The 26311-nt window shown below is 31.4% G+C and overlaps 1 protein-coding gene across 1 annotated transcript in view; it reads left to right on the top strand.

The window, feature by feature from the left end:
- LOC145327552 (uncharacterized) overlaps positions 1-23764 on the top strand; it is a 119696-nt gene extending 95932 nt beyond the window's left edge. The window contains exons 5-6 of the mRNA XM_080171095.1: positions 19759-19920; positions 23204-23764. Of these exons, the coding sequence (XP_080027221.1) occupies positions 19759-19920; positions 23204-23764 (723 nt within the window). The remainder of the gene's footprint in view (positions 1-19758; positions 19921-23203) is intronic.
- Positions 23765-26311: the final 2547 nt, after the last annotated feature.

Below are 26311 nucleotides of genomic sequence, written 5' to 3'. Positions count from 1 at the left end.
GATAAATTGATGTACATCCCCATGGTGATACAGAAGATTATCACTTTTACTTGTTTAAAAGTTTGGATCCATCCAACCAATCAATATTTACTACAATACTTAGTAACCAAAGTTTTAAGGCAATTGGTTATAAAACTTTGGGTACGATCGTTGCCTCCTGGCTTCCTGTAATACCCCATATGCGCGTATTCATAAAAAAAACTATGTCGGTCAATTCTTTACACTTTTATGATGTACAATAAAAATTAATTTGAGTACTAGAATTATCAAGGAAATAGGGCAGACATAAATATAAAAATATTAGGAAAGAAAGGAATATTTTTTCCAATAACTTTTCCGTAAGTGGAAAATAATTAAAATTGTAAAAAATGTATTGTGTGTTATACCTTTCAAAATGCATATAGATTTTATCTTTTTCTCCAATTGAAAGGTTAAAATGCTTGTTCTTAGTCTGATTTCTTGACTAAAATGATATCTAACGTCTAGTAACCATTATAAGGGGGGTAGTTTTATTACGTCTGCCTAATACATAATCATGCGTGGCTTATACTGGTGTATTAACCCTTCGTGGCTTCCCAGTACCCAATTAAACATTACCTAACCTTACCTTAAGTAATAAACCAAATAAAAAAAACACCCCTGGCCCCTCATTTTAAATTTTTTTAAAAATAAGTAGGAAAGAAGTTGGAAAACAAAACAAAGTCTTGATATCTTTACCTACGGACAGAAACACATACTACATATTACTTTATACTGAACTATCGGCGGCGCCCCTAAATCTAGGGACTTTGTTTTAAAGGTATAAGATAGGCACAGAAAAATAGCAGAAATCCACCCCAAAGCTTAAATCTAAAAATATAGCATAAAACTATCCCTGGACCTATGTGAAGCTTCTTTCAAATAAGGAACTCAATCGCTTTAGTATTCATCGAAATCTTAAGCTACAGACAATAAAAAACCTTACTACTTTATATTTTAGAATTATAAACACGGAAATAAAGAACATTAGTAATTTGTCTTCAAAAAATTTACCTTATCATTTAGGCGAATTGATGGATAATTTTTAAGGACTAAAATTAATGGTATTTTCTGAGCGTGCATTCAACTCCGCATGTTATTAGATCCGTGTGTTTTATAAACACAATCCTTATAATAAAGTAACAGGATGTCTGTTGGTATGTGTGTTTTTACCGAAGGATCTCGCTAACCGCTGAACCGATATGGTTCTCCTTTACAATGTAGCTTCTCATAGGTCCTAGAAAGGTTTATTACTATTTTGGTGGAGAAATCGTCAAAAAATACAAAAGAAAAGGTCGCTAGACGGCGCCAGTTGTGTAGAAACATGAATAAAACAGCAATAAAGTTCTGTGCTACCAAGTTAAATGGTAGTTTGTGCTGTTGTAATAATTTGCGACTCTTTTAGTTTGTTAATATGATACATATGCGGAAGTGAATGTTAACCTTATTTTTTTGTACCAAAAAGGTATCATTACATTTGTCAATGACAAAGAAATGTATCATATATACTAAAGTAGTAAGATGTGTGTATGTTCGTTACTTATGATCGATGACAACCAATTTTTGTGATTCATGCAATAAAGAATCTACATGCTTTAAAAAAAATAAGATATGAAAATTTGTTGCAAAAATGCTTAAATATAGGATTCTGTTTAAGGGTATACTAACACTATTAGAACTCGATAAGAAAGATTCTTCGTTTAAAATATTGTAACGTTACCCTAGGAACAATAATTTCAAAAATCAGATTGATATGATAATCATATCACAATCACACAAAGATTATGTCATACTGATTTAAATAGACGAAGGAATTTTCTGGTAAGTTCTGAAGAAGCACAATTTCTAATTGTACCATATTGTTCCAGGAATAATGAATTTAGTTTCAAAACAGAATAAAATTCCATATTCTTTTTGGTTTAATTTTTTTTCTTCAATATATCCTATTTATTCACTTTATTTGTTATCAATGTGTAACCATAGGGAATTTTAATTCTTTTTTTATATGTAAAAATGCCTATAAAACATATATTAAGTAATAATTGACTTAAAATGCATATTTTGATAAATTTTAATTGCTATTTTTTTGTTTAGTTCCTGATGATGAGGGCAGTTTTGCCCTCGAAACGCTGAATAAATTTAAAAGTTTGATGCCTTGAGTTTTTTATTCTGAGGATTTTGCATGTTGGGTCCGTTAACCATTCGTCTTACTTTTCTTCAATATACATACGTTTCCTTGGGCAACAAATTTACCATTTAAAGAAATAGATCTAAAGGAAAAAGGTATCCCATTATAGAATTATGTTTTTAATGTTCCTATTAATTAGTAGAGGAACCAAAAAAGTTATTTTATTTTTTGTGAGTTTCAACACGTCTAGCATGTTGTATAAATCGTATTCAAAATGTCCGTACGTCCATTTAAAACATGTTGATTGTTTTCCTTTTAACATAATTTTTTGTTTGTGATATAATTATCCTATAAATCTGATTTTTGGAATACTGACTTATTATCCAACATTATTCTGTATTTTTATGGATGTTGTCATACTTGTTATCTCTTTATCTCGCCCAAAAGTCGCGTACTTCAAAAATAATATGTAGGTAGTTTATTTGTATATAGGACTGTAAATAAATCAAAATAATAACTTTAATTAAATGTTTCACATTTTTAAAGTATTTTTCTGTCTTGGCTTTTATCACGGATCTTAAGGGATAAGACAATGGCCGTTCAATTGTGTATATCCCTATTGATAATACACCTAATTACCCCTTCTGTAGATTAAAGTTAGAGATTGAAACGTTTGAACACTCAACTTAATGAGCTAACCCATCAAATTCCACTCTAGTCCCCAAAGTTGTTAGGCCAACAAATAAGAAAACGTTATTGTAAAACTTTGGGGACTGTGTGGTAAAACACTTTTACTTTCCCCTAATAAGAATTTTTGGGGTTGCTAACTTTGAACTCATTTATTCGCCAGTCCTTTCATCCAGTAGCAGGTGAGTATAGGGGGTGGATGAGGGGTACCGTTAATCTAGCCCGCTGCGAGTTTTACTTTATTAGAAAACATGAAAATCTGCTTAACATCCAAGTAATCATATATCCATTCATAGTTGTATCCCTTTATTTGAGCAAGCAAGGAAATATAAATCAGTTTAATATGACTATCTGTAAACAAAATATAAATCAGTTTAATATGACTTGACTATCTGTAAACAAAATGTATATAATTTTATAGCATAAAATAGAACACGATTTGTTTAAGGCTTTTTATACTTATAATTTTGTTTAGTTATTGTGATTGCTCTTAATTTTTATTTAGAAAAAAAAATTCATCGGGCGGGGGGGAGTCTCACAAATAGCTTAAACCCATTTTATTGTCAGTAACAGACGAACAGATTCTATTCTATCTATAATACAAAGTAGCTTGATGTCTGTCCGTCCGTCTGAAGCTTAAGATCTCGGTAACCACTGAACTGATCGGATTCTACTCTTTAGGGAATATACCTACTTGTCCTGTGGTGGTTTTAGGCTATTTTCTTGGGGGGTGGGACACCTCCCCCCCCCCCCGAAAAAAAATCCCCCCCCCATTTTTTTTAGAAGATTTCCTTGGTCCTTCTTATTTTTTTTTACGAATTTCACAATAACTTTTTTTTTACCATCTCTTGGGGCAAAGCCCCTAGAGGCTAGGGGCGAAGACGCTAGTAGTATTATATTGCAAATGAAAGGCAACATTATTTTTTCAGAAAATAGCTCAATACCTTCCCAAGTCTATTACAAAGACATTTTAAGATCTTAATGAACAAACAGACACACAGCCTAATACTATAGTAAACTAAAAACTACGTCGTAGATAGATTAGTTTACAAAAACCTCAATGATTATGAAATTTTGATAATTTAAAAAGTAACCATTATAAAATTAAAGTATGATAAAACAATGGATATATTATTATTGGATCCTACAACAGATTTTCATGTTCTCTAATGAAGGGAAAAATGCAGCGGGCTAAAATAACGAGCCCCCCTTTACCACATCCCATCCTTTCTTACTGGATGAACGAACCGACTAATAAATGAGTTTAAAGTTACCAAGCTAAATTGACGAGAATTTTTTTTCTGTCATAATATCCATGTATATTCTACATCTATTGCTAAATCATTGAAAGTATTTACAAAAAAAAATACTGAAGGGTTGCTATATCAGGCGGGTAACGTATTTTTTTGAGTAGATAAAATGCTTTCGCCAATAAACAGGAGCAAATCATTTACATGCACTGTTATGACAAAGGTCGTGCAATTAAAGACTTGTCTAAAATCGAAATAAGAAGGTCGCTTACTAGTTCTCTAGATGTATAGAGGCTTCGCTCCTAGCTTACAGTGGCTTCAAATACGTCCATGAAAACGATAAAACATAATTATGAAAATGTTTACTTGTCTTTGGGGGGGGGGGGGGGGGAGTGCGTGTGTGTGTGTGTTCGTGTATATTAAAATGAAAAATTATGTTATTAATTAAGTAACGGAACTACTATATGTACTAAAAACAGGTATTTATACAATGTTACAAATTTATTCAAGTAAATCATCTTAATTTTACAATAGCTTTTATTTTCTGTTAAACATGTTTGGAAAATAGCCTAAAACCTAATCTAAATTAGTATATTAACTTAACCTTTATGACCCTTTGACTTGGCAGTTTGGGAGATCTTAATATTTCTTAATATTCAAATATAATTATTAGGTTTTTTGTATTAAATGATTTCTGAAATGGTTTCGTCTTTTCCTGGAAGCTACTTTTACATTTTTTTAAATATTTTTATGTTACATTGAAAGGTCGTCACGTAGTATAACTATTGTTATTACGAGGGGTCCTAGCAATATAGTTTTAGCCGTAAGCATGACATAGTTATATACAAACATAGTAAATATTTATAGAGGAATTATATCCTATCACAAACAGATCTTTAGTATTGATGTACTCACAGATAACTACCTACCTCCCTTTTTCAATGACATTTTTAGTCTGCTTCCAACTTGTCGAAGCAGACGAAAAACTCGGCTGTGTTATTATTTCCAACACCATTGGTCGATTTTCAACGAGAGTCGGCACAAGGACATTGTGATGGGGAGATTTCTCCCTCCAGTGTTTTACTCTAATCTATCATACTAGCCTACAGCTCACGTTGTTCGCTGGTCTGTAATGCTCTTGGGAATATTAAATATCCGTACTGGAAAGGTAGAAGGCTAATGCAATTATTAAGGTATAAAATCCGATCAGTTAAGAATTTGTAGAGGGCCCGATCTTTCAGGGTTAAGACAGAAGACTTATTTTATGTTTGCTGACCAATGCACATCTACTCTAAGAATAATATTGTCTGTTGGTCTATCGGTAATGCTCTTAAATACTTTTCCCAGCTTTTATCGAAGTTTTTTTGTGTAAAGATTCACTATGCATCATTACTTTATATGTCTGTCTGTTGTGCACCCTTTTTGCTTTTATTTGCTTTGCCTTTTGTTTTTTTTAAATTCAAGAGCTTCTATAGTTATGGCTGTTGTCATCCTTATTTACCTGTTAAATGTTAGTAGCGAAGTCAATTAATTTAAACTTTAAAAGTTTTATTCCTTACTTAGTCCGTTATTCTGTCTATAGACTACTAATATTTTGTGTGAAGATTTGTATGACCACTGCACTGATCATCGTTCGTCTGTCTGTGGGTTATGCCGCGTTTTCTTCTTTTTGCTTTTGAGTTTTACTTTTACTATTAGGATTTTTGCTACTTATGGATATTATCATCCTTGTTGATGATTTTTAAACTCAGGGATCTTAGGAAATAATGTTTTATATTTATTTTACATCCCCCATGATGATAAACAGGGGTAAGCCTTCAGTTGATTTAAAAGTTTGAACACTTCTTGTTTAGAACTGACGAAACACTGATTAAGTTTTTTAGTCAAAGTTATTTGTTATTATAATTGCTTATTGCTTATTTATAATTCAAAATGTCCGTCCGTTCGTCTGTTGGCTAGGATTAGAGGAAAAAGTAATTTTCTCATTTGCTATTCAATGGCTGAAAATTGTGTTAATATTCCCTATATAGCTTGCCAGTATGGACCTTATCTATTGGTTAGTTCTTTCATCCAGTAAGAGGGAAGGAAATGGGGTTAAAGGGTTGTATAATGTTAATGATCTATTTCTTGTTAAAAGCTAAACTTTTCTTCAGTGGGGGTTGATCTGTCCATCCGTACGTCCCTAACAGATAGTTCTGATAGCCCTATCACCATGACGTTAGTATGTCCAAATAAAATGACTTTTATTTAAGCTATTAAATGACATATTTACTTAAATTTTTGCTGAAATCTAAATATTTTCTCTTTTAAGTGCAGTTACTCTATATTTCTAAATTTTCTTTAGTAGAATTGATTAATGTTTCTCTTTTATGGATTTTGTCATCCTTGTTAATGTTATTAATTATCAGAGATAATTACTCTTTTTAAATACTATCGCTCTTTGCCTTACAAATTTTATTCTCTTATTCTTCAATTAAATGTTCATTTTATCATCTCTTCAAATTCAGCTTGTAATAAAATTAGAATGCCTATGATTCATTATGTACCCCTTCCCCCCCCCCGTCTCTCTCTCTCTATCTTTCTCTCACTTCCCCCCCCCCCCCAACCTCTTTCTCTCTCTCTCTCATTCCCCCGTTCTCTCTCGGTCTACCCCCCTTTCTCTTTCTATCTCTCTCGCTCCTTTTTTTTTTCTCTCTCTCTTCATATATACGTTACACATAATGATATTTTACGTTAGAATATCTGTTTATATTTAATCAGTAATTATTAGTTTTATATTTACACCCAATGTAACAATACACGATTTAACGTTTTGCTCCATTTTTTTTATCATATTTTAAAGATTGAAATCCTAATATTCTTCATTTCAATTTCTTGTCCTCAAAGGGTTGAAATGTTTAGTTTAATATCTGACCACATTACGGGAGTGTCGCATGAATCATTTCATTTTAAAACTAAGTTTTCTTAGATTTACTATATTATAAATTTAAGTTTTCTGTTTTATGAATAAAAATCAAATACTCCAATGTTATTTAAATAGCAACATGAATTAAAAAACTGAATTTATGATGCTAAAAGTAGAATAATGGGTCTTAACGTTCTGGTCAATGAGAATTTAATAGGGATTATTGGAGCACTATGAGTTTTATACACTGTATGCTTGGAAGATTCGAGCTCAATTATAGACGTTTATTTCCTATATAGATCTGTCATGGATCTTGATGCAATATAGCAATTTTTGTACATGTTAAAAATTAGAAGATTTCATTAAATAAAAGTAATCGCAAATATACTTAGTAAATAAAGTAGTAAGATTTCGATAACTAATAAATCGATTGAGTTCTCCATTTTAATGAATCTTAACATAGGTCCCAAGGTGGTTTTATGCTATATTAGTTTTCCAATGAAGAGCCCCTAGATCCTAGGGGCACAACCGCTAGTACTTAATAAAATGAACATTTTTCCATCAATTAGTGACTAATAAGATTATTTTTCTGAAAAAATATAATTATTTACTACCTCCATTATTTAAACGCCAATAATTAATTATATTACACTACATATTGTATATATACGCCGTAAAAATTCTATATTGGTGTCCAGAAAACTGTAGAAAAATAACCCGATGCGCCCCTAACTTCTAGGGGCCTTGACCTAGCCTAAAAGTAACCCTTTAACGACTTGTACCAAGTATACTTAGTATGGACATGCTTGCTTTTTAAGACTTAAATATAGAGATGCTTTGATTATAACATTGTACCTAATCGCCATAAGAATCATTGCAGAACTCAATGTTAGGATTGATATTTATGAAATATTTGATTACTAAAGAGATATTGTGCTTCTGTTAGATCATTTATTGAATTAGAATCACCATGCAAAGTTTGAAATCATTACAATGATATTAATATTTCTAAATAAACTTTCAGAACTATTAGTTACGGAAGGACGGGAGGTTGTACTGACCCTGATTGTAGAAAAGCTTTGCGCCAAAACATAAATTAATCTTTTTCAATAGATTTTAACGATTGAAATCAAAGCATCGTAGTTTGTAACTTAAAACTTTTTCTCGTATTCATTCGAATCCGGTGGATAGGAACCGGTTCTCATCAATACGAAAAAGCTATGTCTAGCATCGTATTATATCCAGTTTTCTACGAATATAGAAATGTACAATCATAAGATTAAAACCAGTTTTTTTAGCCGGTGACTTCGTCACCTCGGGGCTAAAAAAAACTAGTTTTAATCTCATAATTGTACATTCTATATCCGCGGAAAGCCGTTTATAATACGATGCGAGAAATAACTATTTCAATATAAACTAACATTACTTATGAAGTTGAATTTTAAAAATACCATTTTTTCTAAACTCGATATGTCTTTTAAGGGTGAAGGAACCCTCCATCAAAATAGATAAAAACAACTCCCTGGGCACTATTAGAATAGATGGGTGCGCCAGACACACATCCTGTTACTTTTATATAAGGGTATGCTTTAAGCATGTTTTTGTTGCGCAATCTATGAACATTATTGTATCATTTTAGAAATACTTTTTAAGACACAAGGAAAAAATATCAAAAATAGAGGAAGACAGGCAAATTAAGGGTCCTTTTATGTACATTAATTGAATTTAGCAAATACTTAAAGTACTTAATTCCTTAGGTTGATTGTTCAAACGTTTCCACCACTAGTTATAATCTACAAAATGGGTAATTCTGTGGATAATCACATGGGATGTACATCAATTTATCGGTCATTGTCTTTTCCCTTTAGATCCCTGGTTTCTTTGTCCTTGTACTTTGTAAACCTGTGTACATTTCCAGACTACGAGGTAACTATTACCAAAATGGAGCCTTGATTGTCCTTTGTTCAAAATTTAAAAATGGGTTTCCGTACTTTTATTTAATTTTTGCACAGTAGAGCTCTATCAAAAGTCAGAGAGGAAGGTGACAATGGGCTGTTTTATTCGTTAGCTAACAACTTTTTATTTTTGGATGAACATAGAACGTTCAAGTATTATACAGTAATACTGTTTTATTTCAATAAGCATTAAGAAAGGACTCCAAGGGGGGGGGGAAGGTTGATTACCCTCCCCCCCCCAAAAAAAAGGAAAAAAATAAAAATAAAAAAAGCTTGGACTTTCTTGCGTTAGGCTATCATTTCTTTAAAAATATTATTCCTTTTCATCCTTTCTTGATTGATTTTTATAAATCAAATCAAAACGCCTTTTTATGAATGATTTCTAAAGTCTATTAGTCGCAATAGTATCACAGAAGAGTGTTTGGTTAGCCTAGGCTGTGATTACACTGTCATATTATGTTATTTAATCATCACTAGAAAAAAAGAGCAGCTGAGCTACTCTTTAGCTTGAGTTGTACGCAAGTGATAGTTAAGTATACATCCTTTTCGATATTTTTTTAAATAACAGTATACAAAGATTTAATATTTCTTTGCTAACTTTTGTATAGATTTTACTTTTAATAAATACTAATGGATATTTATAATTTATTGCTCGACTGACCCAGAAAAAAAGCCTAAAGCCACCTTAAGTCTTTAATTTAGAGAAAATCTAAACCTTTCTTGTAGCTTTTGCAAAGCTTCTTAAATTTAAGAACTAAATTGGTTTAGTGGTTACTGGGATCATAATTGACAAACAATAAATCTTACTCAACTAATTTATAAATCCTAAAAAATATTGTTATCTTGTTATTGCTGCGCTGCGACAAATATACCCTTTTTGTATCAAAAATAAGGAAATAAATGTTACGAATTTTTATCAATTAGTCGCTATTGGTGTTTCGATTAAATATAATAATAGAAAAACTATTATAATAAAAAAACTTAATTCAATTTGTATGTTTTTTATCGATAGATTTTTCAATACAGTATGTGTTAGTGTAACAGTTAAAAAAAAACAAGGTCATTTATGTTTTGAAAGAGCGTAACACGCAACGGATTTCATTAATTCATTGATTTTTTCTAACCACTGATTCGATTAAATTCTACATTTAAGAAAGATTCATATATGTCCCGGGATGGTTTTAGGCTATTTATTATAAATTTTTAATTTTGGAGTATTTTTAGACTAATATCTATAATGCAAATTAGAATGATGTTTGTCTGTTTGTGTGTTTGTTTGTAGCGAAGGATCTCGCTAACCTCTTAACCGATCGGGTTCTCATTAACAGGGTAGCTTCTCATAGGTCCCGGGAAGGTTTATAACTATTTTGGGGGAGGGTACCACCACCCTCCCAAGAGAAATTTTAAAAATTGTATTTTTTTTACGTATAGAGACTCCTACGCAACATAGCTAGGTATTGAGGAAACTTGAAAATAACACAGATAGGTATCGTATTATTTAAAAAAAACATTTGAGGTGCCTCTAGAGACTTCTAGGGGCGTAGCCGCTAGTTTAGTATAAATTGAAATAGATAATTGGTCGTATTTCTATTGAAAACATTTTGTCTGAATAAAAGTTTGATAATGTTAAAATTACAGCATTATAACTCTTAAAGTAATATAGCAATCGACTAAAGGACAAACAAGGATGACTTATATAGTAGCTGTGCTATTAAAATGATATTACAAGTTTTTTCCATTGTTACTATATCGTCAAATCATCTCTTAATATTCCTCTTTTCGTTATGGTTGTAATTTTTAGAAAAAAATAGTTTGAAACATTCTTTAAAACATAAAAGTAATTTTATAGTCATGTTTCAAACAAGTAGGAATTTATTTTCCAGTATGGCTTTGAAACCAATTAATATCCGCTGGAATTAGACCTAAAAAATCATGTATCGTATCGTATTATAGCCCGTTTCCTACGAATAGTAAACAAAATCTTAATGTTAGGCCTGGTCCTTCGGCCACTGGGAGTTAACAAAGCTGGTTTTAATCTTATAAATTTTCATTTTAATATCCGCGGAAAGCTGTCTATAGTACGATGCAATAAATAACTCTTTAAATCCGAATCTTTTCTAGATTTGGGTTATGTCCGTCCATCAACCTCTATGAATGTTATCTGAGTGTTATATAGTTGACACAGGGCAAAGTCAACCAACTACCATCCCATTCAACAGGGATGGGATCAAAGCTAGGTCATTAAGCCCCTTAACCTTGCTAATATTTTTTCTCCTTACCATATATGTAAGCAAACACAATGTACATACATAAAGGTATTCATTTTTAAGAAAGCAAAGCTTTTCTACAATAAAGAACGTGTTTGTCTGTATATCTGTAACGTATAGCTGATATTTGTATCTTAATATATTCATTGAGTTTTTAGACCTTTATAAGGATACCCTTGCCAAAATTTCCCTGGGACTAAAAAAAGCCATATTGGTTCACAGCGGTTAGCGAGATCCTTATTTACACACAGACAGACAGACAAGCATCCTGTTACTTTTATAAAGTTGATTAAAAGCTTTTTAGCTCTATATTTGTTAATCAGCATTTGTTTAATTGTTTGATTTGCTGTGCTTCGCTTTGTATTGATGTTATCATCCTTGTTTAACCCTGCCTATTCGAATTTTAACAGAAACACGCTATGATATTCCTAAAAATAAATCCATATAAAAACATTTGTCTGAAATAAACATTAACATTTTTTCAGTATAACGTAACTCTAATAATATGTATTGATATAAAGATTTAGGAACTTAAAGGTATAAGACAATGTTTGATAAATTTATGTACATCCACAATGATGATACACAAAATACCCCTGCTGTAGAAAACCATTAGAAGTTAAAAAGTTTGGACAACCGACTTGATGAACTAACAAATTAAAATTCAATAAAAGTCTCCAAAATTGTTAAGCAAACAAATAAGAAAACATTATTATAAAACTTCGGGGACTTGTGAAATAAACATCCCAATGTCTCTTTCCTCCCAGATAAAGATTGTTCAAAGGTTTACCTTTAAAAAAAATATGCGTAATAACAATCGTTTTATACAGGTGTAAAATTTAAAGGGAAAATGGTTATTCCCAATGTGCCATATGCTTATCCAATCTATTGTTTTTCAATATATGAATCCCCCCCGTCCCTTAAAAAAATAAGGGGGGGGGGGGGGTCTCACTTCCACTAACCCCCTGCAAAGCGTGGTAAAAATTGTATATAGGACCATTTTTCATTGGGACAATAGAGTTACTACATTTCACAAAAATAATATTTCAAAAAAAATTCTTTCGATTTTAAATCAGCCATTATCACGTACATTAACATTATAAAGTCGACATAGGTAAGAATTATATTACAAAAAAAACGTGTCGATTGTCAGTTATGACCAATTTTCTTTAATTGTATATTCGACATGAACATTGTGAAAGTTACTCTAATAATGCTATCTCTAAAATGTACTTGAGGATTTTTGGCAACGGCTTAATGTCGAATATATGAAAATGAATGCATTATTTCTAGGGATAGGACAATGGACGATAATTGAATCTACTCCCCAATGATAAAGTGTAGAATTTTCATTTTTTGGTGAAAGAAATTTTTCCTATCTCCTACAACGGTAGTTAAATGTATGTTTACAAGATCTCGTTAACGGCTAGTCTGTGGCTATTTTATTAAATTATTCATAGGCATGTTTAATGATAATTTGGTTGAGTTGTTTATGGAAACTTATGCTATGGTTTGATTAATTTTAAACTGGCACTGATATATTAATTCCACAAGTAACCATTACTACCTAGATTACCTCGTACGGGCGGGATTACAGTCCAGGACCTTTTCGACTTGGTGTACTGTCTAGGTCCTGGTCCAGCAATCCAGGAGAACTAAGGATGACTGGTAAGCACCCTTCTCTGTCCAAACACCCAAGGATATTAGGTTAAGTAACATCCAACAGACAACCAACTCTCTGTGATGCACGACCTTTGTCTGAGAAGTCCCAACTGTGCATGGTAACGAGTTGCGCCTGTTTTGGGCCAAGGCATTCCCCCTACTCTAACTATTTATGTCGCGCATCTGACATAGCAGCAGTAGGAACAATTTTTAACGTCTTTAGTTATGACGCGGTGTCAGCCCGAGATTCGAACCTATCACCTTTCCGACAACGAGCGGATGCGCTACGTGTTGAGCCACGGTCGCGGGTACAAGTAACCATTACTAATTAAACCCAAATAATTTTAAAATATCGAATAAACGTCTAAGAGTGGAGGGGTGTTTGTCTACCCTTCCAAAACAATTGACTTTAATTTTACACCACTCAGAATTTTATAAATACATTAGATTACTCCCTTCAAAACTTTGAGACCCCTAATTTTAGCCCCATCAAAAAAAGCTTGGACGTCCTAGGACATCAGATGTGATTCCACCAACCCAATGCCTTGTAGAGTAGCTTTTCGGGAAGATCTAAAAATCGGATATAAAAAGGAGGAAATTCAAAAGTGCTTCCTTTAATCCAAATAAGGGTTAAAAAGGCCATCAATTTGTATCTGTCTAGTTTGTACTTATCTTTTAATCTGTCTATCTACAAGTTGAATCCAAATAAGGGGTAAAAGGGCCATCAATTTCTCAGCAAGATCATAAAAACTGTGTGGGATTTTCTATCTGTTATTTGTATGTCTTTGTATCTTTCTGTATGTCTGTCTATTTATTGTATTTGTGTCTTTTTATCTGTCTGTGTGTCTTTCTATATGTCTTTTTATCTGTCTGTATGTCTTTCTGTCTGTCTGTCTTTCTATCTGTCTTTCTATCTGTCTTTCTATCTGTCTTTCTATCTGTCTTTCTATCTGTCTTTCTATCTGTCTTTCTATCTGTCTTTCTATCTGTCTTTCTATCTGTCTTTCTATCTGTCTCTATATCTTTCAATTTGTCTGTCAATCTGCCTATCTCTCTCTATCTCTCTAAATGAATTTCTATCTGTTAAGACAATCGATTGATAGAAATATAGACAGATTTAAAATGAAATTAACTATCAAACAATTGATATATTTACAAGCGAACAGACAGACAAACAGACAGTTGGAACGATATACTTCCTTATTTTCTAAATAATAGAATAAAATAGGTGTATCATTTTAAAACAATTTTTGCCTTCTATGGATTTTTAGACTGATGTATCATTAAGCTTTTTAGCCCAAAAAGTGTTCTCTGAAAAATGTTAAGTTTTAGAAGCGAATCTATTTAGCTAGTTTAAAGAATCTGTCTTTTGAAGCTTTTTAAAGTGCCTATAAAAATGACACCATACAATACAAATGACCAATGATGGGCCATTACACAGACTAAATTTCCAATGGAAGGCCGGTATACATTTTAAATGACCAATAGTAGGCCAATATGACGTCATTTGTTATAGGAAATATAAAAAGCCGTCTGTCTTTTATTACATTGTGATCTTCTAAAAGGGTTTGTGAGTATTTTTTTCTCATAACAATAACTTATATTTTATTGGACAAAATTGTCATTGAGAAACATTTATTTAGCTCCTATAAACTTTTTTCATTTCGTTTAAACACTTTTCTCACCCATTTAATGATTTTTAGTTGTTCGTGAAATTTAAAATTGAAAAAGTTACGTTTAAGGAAATGTTTTTGAAGGTCTTTTTTTATGATTTAGTACATTTTAACAATACGAATTAAGCAGCTTCTCTATAACTTATAACACCCTGATTTTCCGTAAAATATATATTCATCTGAACATAACACTTTTTTATTATTGGATTTTGCTAAATTGATTCAAATTATGAGTTATTGGTGATTCCTTTAAATAAAAGGTTTTAATACCTTTTCTAAGCATCATTTTATGCTGTGCGGTATGGGGGTGTATAGGGCTGTCAACTCCCCTCTTAGTTTTTAAATTGAATAGAATTTTAGCAGCCCCCCCCCCCCCCCTAGTAGTTGTAAATTGATGTGCACGCAACTAATATTACAATTAAGTTTTGCTCATAAATATTCTTTTTTTCAAACAAATTTACTAAAATTAATTTACGAAAAAAGTCCATTTGAATTTGTTGCTTAAAAATATTCTAATTAATTTTTAAAATGTACAAAGTCACACCTTCAAATTTGTTAATTTAAATACAAAATAATGCTTTTGAATATTAATTAAAATTTATTATTTTTTTATGAATAAAACAACAAAGATATTATTTTTTTAAAAACAATATGTCAAAAATATGAATATTCATATCTTTATTTCATTTAATCTATTTTTTTAAAACGTAGCAAGATTTGTTCGTTAGATCTCGGTAACTTTAGCTTAACTTCGCATACTCCTAGTTTGGTCTAAGCCTGTTTTATTTCTTAATTAAAGTTTTGGGATGGTTTTAAGCTAGTTATTTGCCCCTCCTTCTTCCTTCGAATATAGAATCTTACAGGCTATGGGCGAAGCTACTAAAAAGAAAGTTGAGAAATACAGAAAAAAAAGATGCTTAGATAACAAAAAATAGTAAAAAGAGAAAGAAATGGAGAAAAAGGAAGGAAACAGAAAGAGAGAAAGAGAAAGCGAGAAAAAGAAAGAGATAGAAAGAATGAGAAAGAGAAAATTATAAAGGGAGATAGAGAAAGAGATAGATGGAAAGAGAGAAGGAGAGAAGTAGAGAAAGAGAGAAAGAGAGAAAGAAATAAAGAGAGAAAGAGAAAGAGAGAAAGAGAAAGAGAGAAAGAGAGAAAGAGAGAAAGAGAGAAAGAGAAAGAGAAAGGGAGAAAGAGAGAAAGAGAGAAAGAGAAGGAGAGAAGTAGAAAAAGAAAGAAAGAGAGAAAGTAATAAAGAGAGAAAGAGAGAAAGAGAAAGAAAAATGAGAAAGAGAAAGAGAGAAAGAGAAAGAGAAAGAAAAATGAGAAAGAGAAATAGAGAAAGAGAGAAAGAGAGAAAGAGAGAAAGAGAAAGAGAAAGAAAAAGAGAGTAGAGAAAGAAAAAGAGAGAAAGGGGAAGAGGGAAAGAAGAAGAGAAAGATCCATTCATACGTACAGACGAGACGAACCTATCATAGAAAAGCTTTGGCTTGTAAAAAAAAATAAAAAAAAATTACTTATTTTTTCATTAAGAAAAGACAAAGAGTAAAATGAATAATTATGAACCACATTTTTCTCATTTTTGTGCTACTTAACATAGAAATTAGATAGAAGTATTCTAGAAACAAATATAAAACAAGCAAAAACTTATGAAAAGTGGTTTGGTAGATTTTTTGCACAGTTTAAGCTAAGTTTATCTCATTTTAGCCCAATAATTTAATATCAAACTCCTATTCAGAGACGTTAAAGCTTTTTATTTGGAGGGGGGGTTGTTAAAAAAAATTCAATAGAGGTGAGATATTTTAACTTCGGCAGGGTTTTGAGAATACCCCCCTCAGATTTTTTTGCTGGGGGTTGGAGGTGAGGGGGTTTAGAGGGTGAAACTGAAACCTACAATTTTATATATAAAATATGTAATAACTGGCCATCTCAAAATAAACCCTACGGGACTTCCCTCGACTTCTTAGACTGAACCTAACTCTAAAGAGGTAAAATGAAATGATAAGACGCACAAAATATTTTTTTCTGAATATCTATCCCCACCCTTGTGCTTTATGAATATTGTTAGCTCCAAAAACACTTGGTTGTGAGAAAATGGTAATGACTTTTTGTTATCATTATGCTAGTGCAGCTACTCTATATTATGCAGAGAGAGAGGGGAAAAAAGTCACCAAAGTTATATATTAACATTTTCTAATTCGATGAAGTAACAACTTTTGGGACTTCAGTAAATTTGTATTGCATCAAGTTGAGTGTTCAAACGTTTCAAACTCTAATTTTAATTTACTGAAGGGGTAATTTTGTTTATTATCATCGGGGATGTAAATCTTTTTTTCGGCCATTGTCTCATCTCTTAAGATCCCTGCGTAATATGTGGTATGTTTGTCTGTCTGTCCGTCCTTTTTAATGTGTTCAAGGTGTATTAGAAAGTTGGCTGTGTATTATTACTTTCTAAGGCTAAAGCATTCCGCCTATCTCAGATTTCAGAAGCTATGTTTATGAACAATATCTTCTAAAAAATATGCTCAATCACCAATCTTTTTATTAACATAGCTGCGCTACTTTTTGACAAAATTTGTTCTTGTTAATTTTTTTTATAAAATTAAGTTATTTTTTGATTATTCATTTACAATTATTCTTTGTATATTTTGGTATATTATTATCTAGTAATTTATAATTTAAATTAAAATATACAAAATTACTTAATTCACAAAGAAAAGAACAAGGATGACAACATCCATGAAAGCTAGGCTTGACAAACAAGGCATTTTTAGCGCTTCGCGCAAAGGTTTAAAGCCCTACAAGTTTCTACAAATCGGGTAATTTTTTTGTCCTTTCAAACCCATAATCTTACTTTTTACTCCCCACCCTTTGAAAATTTACCCCAAGTATAAAATTATTAGTGAAAAAATCCCCTCCCCCTCAAAAAAAAAATACTTTGACTTTTTTATACAGTCGGACAAACGAACATTCATATAATTATACAAATAAAGATAAAAAGTGACTGATTAAAGGCATATATACATTATGTTATTGAGAACCTTTTTCTCAACATAATTATCTCTTTTCATAAACCTTTGTTTTAAATATTCACAAGAAAATTTGGCGGGAAGAAAGATAATTTTTCGCCACAAAGTTCGCGCCATTTTTGATTGAATGTTTTTTTGCACTTCATGGTTGCCAACTTTATTTTTTTTCTAGATAGATAGATGAATAACTAAATAGAAATATTTATCTCTAAATACATACATAGATAGAGGTATGAGAAGTTAATTAATATTTTTAATATTGAAGTATTCAGGAAAAAGACTAAGAAAATTTTGAACACGGCAACCCCTATCAAAAACTCTTAAATATTTCATTAGTAATTCTATCATTACTAATTCTATCAATCATTAGATAATTATTATTTCAGTACGCATAGCTTTCTATAATTCTTTGATTCCCTAATATTTTTATTAAGAAAAGAATGGGATATAATCATGACCCCAAATACCTCTAAAGCAATGGTCCTCAAAAAGTGAGTATATGTATCTTCGGCATCTCGGGGCTCACAAAACTGGTTTAAATTTTATAATTAGTCTATAATAATATAATATTATACGATGTGATAAATAGCTATTCCATATGTTGTGAAGGGGTTTTATAGCTCCATTCGAAGTGACATTAAAAATTTTTTTTAAAATTTAAAATGGCTTAAGTCTTTATAAAAAACAAGTCTTGTTCATTTCTTATTTGTTTAAAAATTACTTTTGAATGCAATCATCCTAGCTATAATTAACATCGATCATCAAAGTAATTATTAGTTTTGAATAATAAGATTAGCTAAGACGAGATCTCTAGATTATTGAAACCATGTTAGAACAGTATGATTTAAGTCCTAGAAAAATAGAAACTGTTCTGTTATACTACTTTAACTTATTGACTATAAAAACTTTTTAGATTTGCGGTTTTTTTCTAAAGAAATATTTTTGTTTTTGTTTTTTCTTTGTTATAAATTTCGCCTACGTAGTTTTAGATGTACTAATCGATATATTATTATTTGGATGTTGCGCCAGATTTTCATGTACTTTGATAAAGTGATGCTTTTGGCTGGCTAAAATAACAACATCCCTTATCAACTCTCTTTATCCCAACCCCTCCTATACTACTGAATTGATGATCTGACCAATAAATTTGGTACTTATTAGCAAGCTGTCAATATGTCCACGTATAACATATATCCATTGTTATATACAGTTGTCTGTCTATTTTATTGACAATCTATTCTTCTTTATAAAATTGTCTTAATAACTGTTTGTTAATTACATTTCCAGTATGGATTCGAAATTTGTACAGCATCGTACTACAGACAATTTTTCACGAACATAAAAATAAAAATCATAATATCCGCGGAAAACTGTCTAGATACTATAAATAATTAATCTTAATAAATTTATTATATTGGTATATTGTCTATTTTTATTGAAACAATTTTGTTCTAAACTTTTTCGCCATTAGATTATAACAATATTTATATTACAAAAAAAACACTATTTATAATATAAATAGTGTTTTTTTCTAAAACTTAAAATTTTGAGAAACTTTTTTAAAACTTGTGTTTAAAAACTGAATAAAGTGTTAAGTAATGTTAAATAATTAGTTTATTACTTAACAAGTTAATTTTAAAACTCATCTTCTTGTAACTTTTTATTGACTATACTAAATTAATTAACTGTCTATCTATCTATCTATCTATCTATCTATCTATCTATCTATCTATATATCTATCTATCTATCTATCTATCTATCTTTCTATCTATCTTTCTATCTATCTATCTATCTATCTATCTATCTATCTATCTATCTATCTATCTATCTATCTATCTATCTATCTATCTATCTATCTATATATCTATCTATCTATCTATCTATCTATCTATCTATCTATCTATCTATCTATCTATCTATCTATCTATCTATCTATCTATCTATCTATCTATATATCTATCTATCTATCTATCTATCTATCTATCTATCTATCTATCTATCTATCTATCTATCTATCTATCTATCTATCTATCTATCTATCTATCTATCTATCTATCTATCTATCTATCTATCTATCTATCTATCTATATATCTATTTATCTATCTATCTATCTATATATATATCTATCTATCTATCTATCTATCTATCTATCTATCTATCTAATTATACTTATCTATTTCAGTTTGCCGCGCTACAAGAAATCATCAAACCCTCCAACATTCGCAAGCGGAACTTCAGCGCCTCAATAACGACGGTTCTGTCGGAGACTAGCGAAGACGGCGGAGGTGGAATCGGCGGGAAAAAGGCGGAAACGGTGGCTGGCGCTAATAACCAATTAGCTAAGGTATGTAATTTTGTTTTCTAGTATCGCTTCGAAACCGATAGATATCTGGTGGAATAGGACCGGTTCTCGTATCGTATTATATCCAGTTTTCTACAAGTATAAAAATGTACAATCATAATAATAAAACCAGTTTAAATAGCCCATCGGCATTTTAGCTTGTTTAATAAAGGGAGAGGACAATGGACAATAAATTGATCTTTTACAAATTATCATGTGTGTATTCAATTAGAGTGGGTTGTGAGGAAAGGGTAATAGAATATAGAATGAAGATTTATTTACCTTTCATTGCCCTTACCTTAACTAAATGAAAAAAAAAAACTTAAGTAGTGCAACAAGCTCTTTATCTTTATGTTTATAAAACCAGATCAAGGGACACTGAACAAATTTTAATTTTAATCTTTCATGGGAAAGTGGAGGTACCCAAATAGTTTTAAACCTTTATATGACCAATACAAAGCTTTACTGTAAAAGAACCATATTGGCCGAGCAAGATCGTTAGCTACACACACAAACAAACAGACGTTCGTCGAGTTACTTTCATAAAGGGTTTATATCTAAACATTTAAATTCAATTCCTATCTCTTACATTTCATATTTCATATTACATAATGTAGAAAAGTTTTTTAGTCTCAAGCTTAAGATTTCAATAACTACTTACTGATTGAGTTCTCCTTAATAGGGAAGCTTCTTATAGGTCCCATGGTTTAAGGCTATTTCATTTTCAGATTTAAGTCTTAGGATGGTTTTATTCTATTTTTCCAGTCCCTTTCTGCCCCTTTGAATACAGAACCTCTAGATTCTATGGACACGGTCGCTAGTGTAAATATAAATCATGAAGTGTCCTTTTTCAAGATAAATAGTATACACTTCTAAATAAGGAAGTTAAAATTGCATAAAAGTAGCAAGAAACACATGTACTTGAATAGTTATTCATTACAGACAGTTTTCTACGGATAGTAAAATGAAAAATATTATGATTAAGTCTAGTTTTGTTGACCCAGAGGGACTGATCAGGGAGTAAGGGAGGGGACAATGGATCGAATATTCAGTTTTTAAGAGTCTCAGACTTTGGGTACAGGCTTAAAGGGAATGTGCACGAATTCAGCAGTTTCTGACTGACTTTGGGTACTAGCGCACCAATGCCCCGCTAACTAGCTGAGTGAGTTTTGAATATTGCAGACAGAAATAATTCCCCAAGCAAATGTCATTTCATATATAGAAAATCTACTGTGATATTTATGTATTAACCAACCTAAGAACCCCTTAAATTTAGGTTGCAGTTAATAATATATGAGAAGGGTTGACAAAGTTCTAAACACGATTTTTCTAGTGATTAATTACAGAATGTTTACTACATTGTGATTTATTGGTAATTTAATTTTCAAGTGAATGATTTTTTTCTTAGAAATAATTTTGTTCTAAATTATATTACCACGATCCCCTTACAATTTTGGTCAAATTTTCTGAATAAATCTGGTTTTCATTGCTTTTCAGTGACAACTCTTAAATTGAATTAATTGCCCATTGTCCCCTCCCTTACTCCCTGGGGACTGATAGCTCGGAACAACAAAACAGGAACTAATTTAATGTTGTTTTTTTTTCGCATAGAATTGTCTAAAAAAAAATACAATACATGATATTTCTGTATGGCTAAAAATAGTTTAAATCTTGCGGAAATTGATAGCAATGATAACATGAGAGTTAGTCAATAATGTCATTCTTGTTGATTTTTTCAAATAAGAATATAAAATGCAGAGGGGATGAAAAATTTAAAGAACATATTTTTATAAACATAAAAATCATGACTTAAGCCTTAAAAATAAATTAAAAATACTTTTATAGTGAGAATTTAGTGACAAAAGAACGAGGTCTTTGTTGTTAATAAGTAGCGCAGTAATAACAATTTGTGTTTAAAGCAAGAGATCTAAAGTATAAATTAAAAATTAAATTACATCCCCTATGATGATACACAAAATTACTCCTTCTGTAGATTACAATTAGGGGTTAAAACTTTTGGACAATCAAGCCAAAGAATAAGAATAGTTATTTCTCGCATCGTATTATAAACGGCTTTCCGCGGATATAGAATGTACAATTATAAGATTAAAACCAGTTTTTTTAGTCCCGAGGTGCCGAAGGCACCGGCTAATAAAACTGGTTTTAATCTTTTGATTGTACATTTTTATATTCGTAGAAAGCTGGATATAATACGATGCTAGACATATTTTTTTTTTGTATAGATGAGAACCGGTTCCTATCCAACGGATTCGAATAAATACGAGAAAAAGTTATTATAAAACTTTGGGGATTAGTAGAGTAATAAAAGCCAAATGTCCCTCCCTCCATGGGCTAGAATATTGTTTATATGTTTACATTTATTGTACAAAAGGTTATTTATTACAAAAATAGAGTTTTTTTTTAAGTAGGCTACCAACCAAAATTAATCATGTTCTCAGCAAAAATATGGCAAAAATTCCGTTTACCAAACATACCTTAAATACAGAGAAGCTATGCCACCAAAAAAATGCCTTTTAATACTTTTTAATATACATGACTTAAAGTTGCCCATGTTTTATTCATAAAAATATGATTTGAAGAAAAATAAGTCTATTAGAATTAAATTCTTAATATTCTTGAAAGCTTTTGAATTAAAGATGATAAGTGAAAAAGTAGTCTTCTTCATATAAATGACTACAATAAAATTTTAAGTAAATTTGTTTATTTCCTGATTTTAAGTAGCGAAGCTATTCAATGATTCAAAATGTTCGCCCGACTGTCCGTTATTGTTATAAGGGAAACAAATGCTCTTCAAATCTTTTTGTAGTATTCTTATCTATGATTATTTTGTGCTTCCCTATTTATGGATGTTGTCATCCTTGTTTAATAAGAATTTATTTTTAGCGACTCTAAGCCATACTTTAAATACATGTATGGCATTATATTACAAACAATTATGAATTAATATCAAAATTAAAATCATAAAATTAAAACCAGTTTTATCATCGTGGTCCCTAGGACAGTCGGGGCTCAAACCTCGTTTTAATCTTCTTAATATTTATTTTCATTTTCATATCCGCGGAAAGCTGTCTTACAATGATACGACCTATCTCTTTAATTCTTATGATTTCGGTTTTGCTTTATGCTAATATTTTTAATCCTTTCTTTCTTTTAAAATGACTAGATATAATCATACAATAAAGACATAAAAAATATTATTTCATTAAACACTTATCAAACACTCCTGGTTCGTATGTCAGTTTGTAACTCTCATTAAATATTTTAGGTGTCGACAAAAGACGACAAACAAACCACAACCACAACTACGACCACCACCTCCCCTCAACCCACAGAAAAATCTACCCCCCAAACTACAACAACAACAACCAGCGGGGAGCAGCCACCTAGCCCTTCCACCCAATCCACTACAGCTGCTATCTCGCCGTCGACCGAACAATCGAGCAGCTCAACTGTTGCCGCTATTAGCGGCGATATTGTGTCGACAGAATCGACAATTCAACCGCCGACAACTTCTACAACTACAACAAAGCGAATGCGATCGCCTACGGCGCGTCAACGGTTTGCGGCTGCGGCCGCAGCCGCCAAAGCCGCTGAAAACGAGGATAGCGAGGAAGAAATTGTGGAGGAATCACTTTCGCGGGTGCGTAACGGCGTGAAGGCGCGCGGCCGCCTGCGGCTGCGTTCCTCGCTCCCAGGATTTTTCTCGCGGACAAGCACGACGCCCGCAAATAGCGAGAATGGGGAAAACGCGGCTAGAACGCGGTCAAGCGCGGATGACGAGCGGAAACGGGATAGAATTCGCCAGCTAAAATTGAGGAATTTATAATAAGCATTTTTTTTTCTTATATTTCAGTAGATTATTCATTTACTAGCGGCTACCCCCAATTTAAAAGAAAAGTAATTTAAGGGTGGGGGGTAATTTCTCTTAGGAGGGTGGTGGTACCTCACCCAAATAGTTATGAACCTTCCCAGGACCTATGAGAAGCTACCCTGTAAAGGAAAATCACATTGGTTCAGTAGTTAGCAAGTTCCTTTTACTTTGTTATAAGGATATAGATTATTTCAATATGTGTACGTCCTGTTCTAATATAGTTTTTCTAAAATATACTATACAACCTAAAATTGTCACTAATAATGTTATTGCCAAAAAGAATATTTATTTTTGTTTTGTTTTTAATCTATTTTTAATTGCATATTGATATAAAATCAAATATTTAAATTAGTTTGGGATTAAATTTATTTCATTTCAACTAGGGCTTCACATTCAGAGGGATAAGGATACCCCGTCGCTCCGTTAAAAAGAATTTTCTCAGAGGCATATTATTTTGGGCAAGGAGTGTACTTCTTCACTAAAAGTTATTTTATTAAGTGTTTTCCGAGATCTTACTGGACACATATACATAATTTCACCAGGGCTCTGCAGCCACGAGTCTGCCGCGAATAAGCATAAAATTTAAACCAGTCTGGATGCTTTGCAATTAGACAAAGATAGATAGACAATGACAAACATACAATTTAATCAAATTTTATACAAATAAACTTTTTTGAAGTCAAAATTATTTGATTTTTACTAATGATTTTTTGTTATATATTGTTTTATTGACCTTTAATAACTTAATTATATTGATAGAAAAATTTGAAAATGAACAGCCAAGGATGAAATTATCCATATGAGAATATTATCAAAATTTTAAACAAATATAATCTCGATTAAATGTCATTTATCACCACTTTAATATCCCAGAACTTACGAGTAGTCCAAGTATTTCAAACACGTTTTCACATTTGTAGGCTTAAAATCTTTGATTACTTTTAACAAATAATGATAGGATCGTTAAAACTAACAAATATTTCAACAAATAATTTTAATCTACAGAAGGAATTATTTTGTTTATTTTCAATTTTTTCCTTTTCCATTTTATCAATTGGTTTGTTTAAAATAGCAATTTTCAAACTTTTAAACCAATGATTTTAATCTACAGTAGGGATAATTCTTTCATTATCATTGGGGATGCACATCAATTTATATTACATTGTCTTACCGCTTAAAATCCTGTATTTCCATCCTAGTATGACGTACATACCTAACTATATAGTGGCTGCACTAGCTAAATTGAGTGTCAACAATTACGATGTAGAAAATTTCCAAATTAGAAATTCCATGGGTCGATGAACAGACAAAATAGACGTCGTTAGATAGCTAGATAGATCGATTGAGAAAGATAGATAGATTAATCTTTATGTAAAAGTAACAGGATGTCTCTTTGTATGTAGCTTCAGATATTTCCTACAGGTTAACCAAGCTTCTCATAGGTCCAGGGAAGGTTCATAACTGTTTTGGGGAGATACCACACCTAGAAAACACCAAATTTAAAACTAACATTGAGATGAAGGGTGTAAATTCAACTTAAATATAGGTTAGGTTTGGTTATATTGTGAAAAGGATATCCTTGCAGGGTAAGAGCACCACAGTTAAAGGCCCTGCAGTGTTAATGTTCAATGCAGGTTTAGGACAAAGCCCAATCTGTCCTAATTTTGATTCCTGTGACGTCATAAAAATATCCATCTCTTATTTAGGAGTTTTCTTTTCACTTCTCCTATCATCTCCCTCATTTTTATGACGTCGCAGGAATCAAAAGTAGCACAGATTGGGTTTCGTCAGGTTTAGACATAAAAAATATACCTAACCACCCCTTTATTTTTAAAAATCAAAAAGGGAGTTCGGGGTTTAGTTTGCTTGGTATAGGCACTTTGAGGGAAATCACCAAAAAAAAACAATTATTAATATCATGGGTCACTGATCAGACTAAATTGTTAGCACATTAAAAACTTAATTACATACACAGATAGAAATAAATGATAAAACAAGGGCAATTATGTTAATACAGCACAGTTTAACATGTTTTTAGTGTTTGTTTTTTAACTTATGACATGTTCAGTAAATATGATAATTACTAATTACAAAAACTGTATTAACTGGGATAAAATAAATTGTATAAGTACATTCCAATGATGATAAACAAAATTTACTTTTCTGTAGAGTATTATTATATTATTGGTTAAAATGTATGCTGGTTATGAAACCAATTAAAAAATAATAAAAGTATCCAAAGTTTTTGAGCCAACGAATAAGTTAACGTGGGTATAAAACTTTGGGTACCATTGTATACTGGATATGTAACTACTTGCTTATTATTAATAAACGTCACAAAAACTAGGAGAAACCAACTTCAAAGTCTCAACAACTCAACTACCACTACCACAACCACAACAGAGTCAAACAAAGATGGCGGCGCAGAAATTTCTGTGACGTCATCGGAAAAACCGGTTTTGCTGAGTGTACTGAAACCGGATATGCCGGTGGAAAAACCGG

Source organism: Acartia tonsa, chromosome 9 (assembly GCF_053477335.1).
Source record: "Acartia tonsa isolate MP-2025a chromosome 9, ASM5347733v1, whole genome shotgun sequence".
In the NCBI taxonomy this organism is placed as follows: domain Eukaryota; kingdom Metazoa; phylum Arthropoda; class Copepoda; order Calanoida; family Acartiidae; genus Acartia; species Acartia tonsa.
This window is presented reverse-complemented; position numbering and strand designations above follow the sequence as displayed.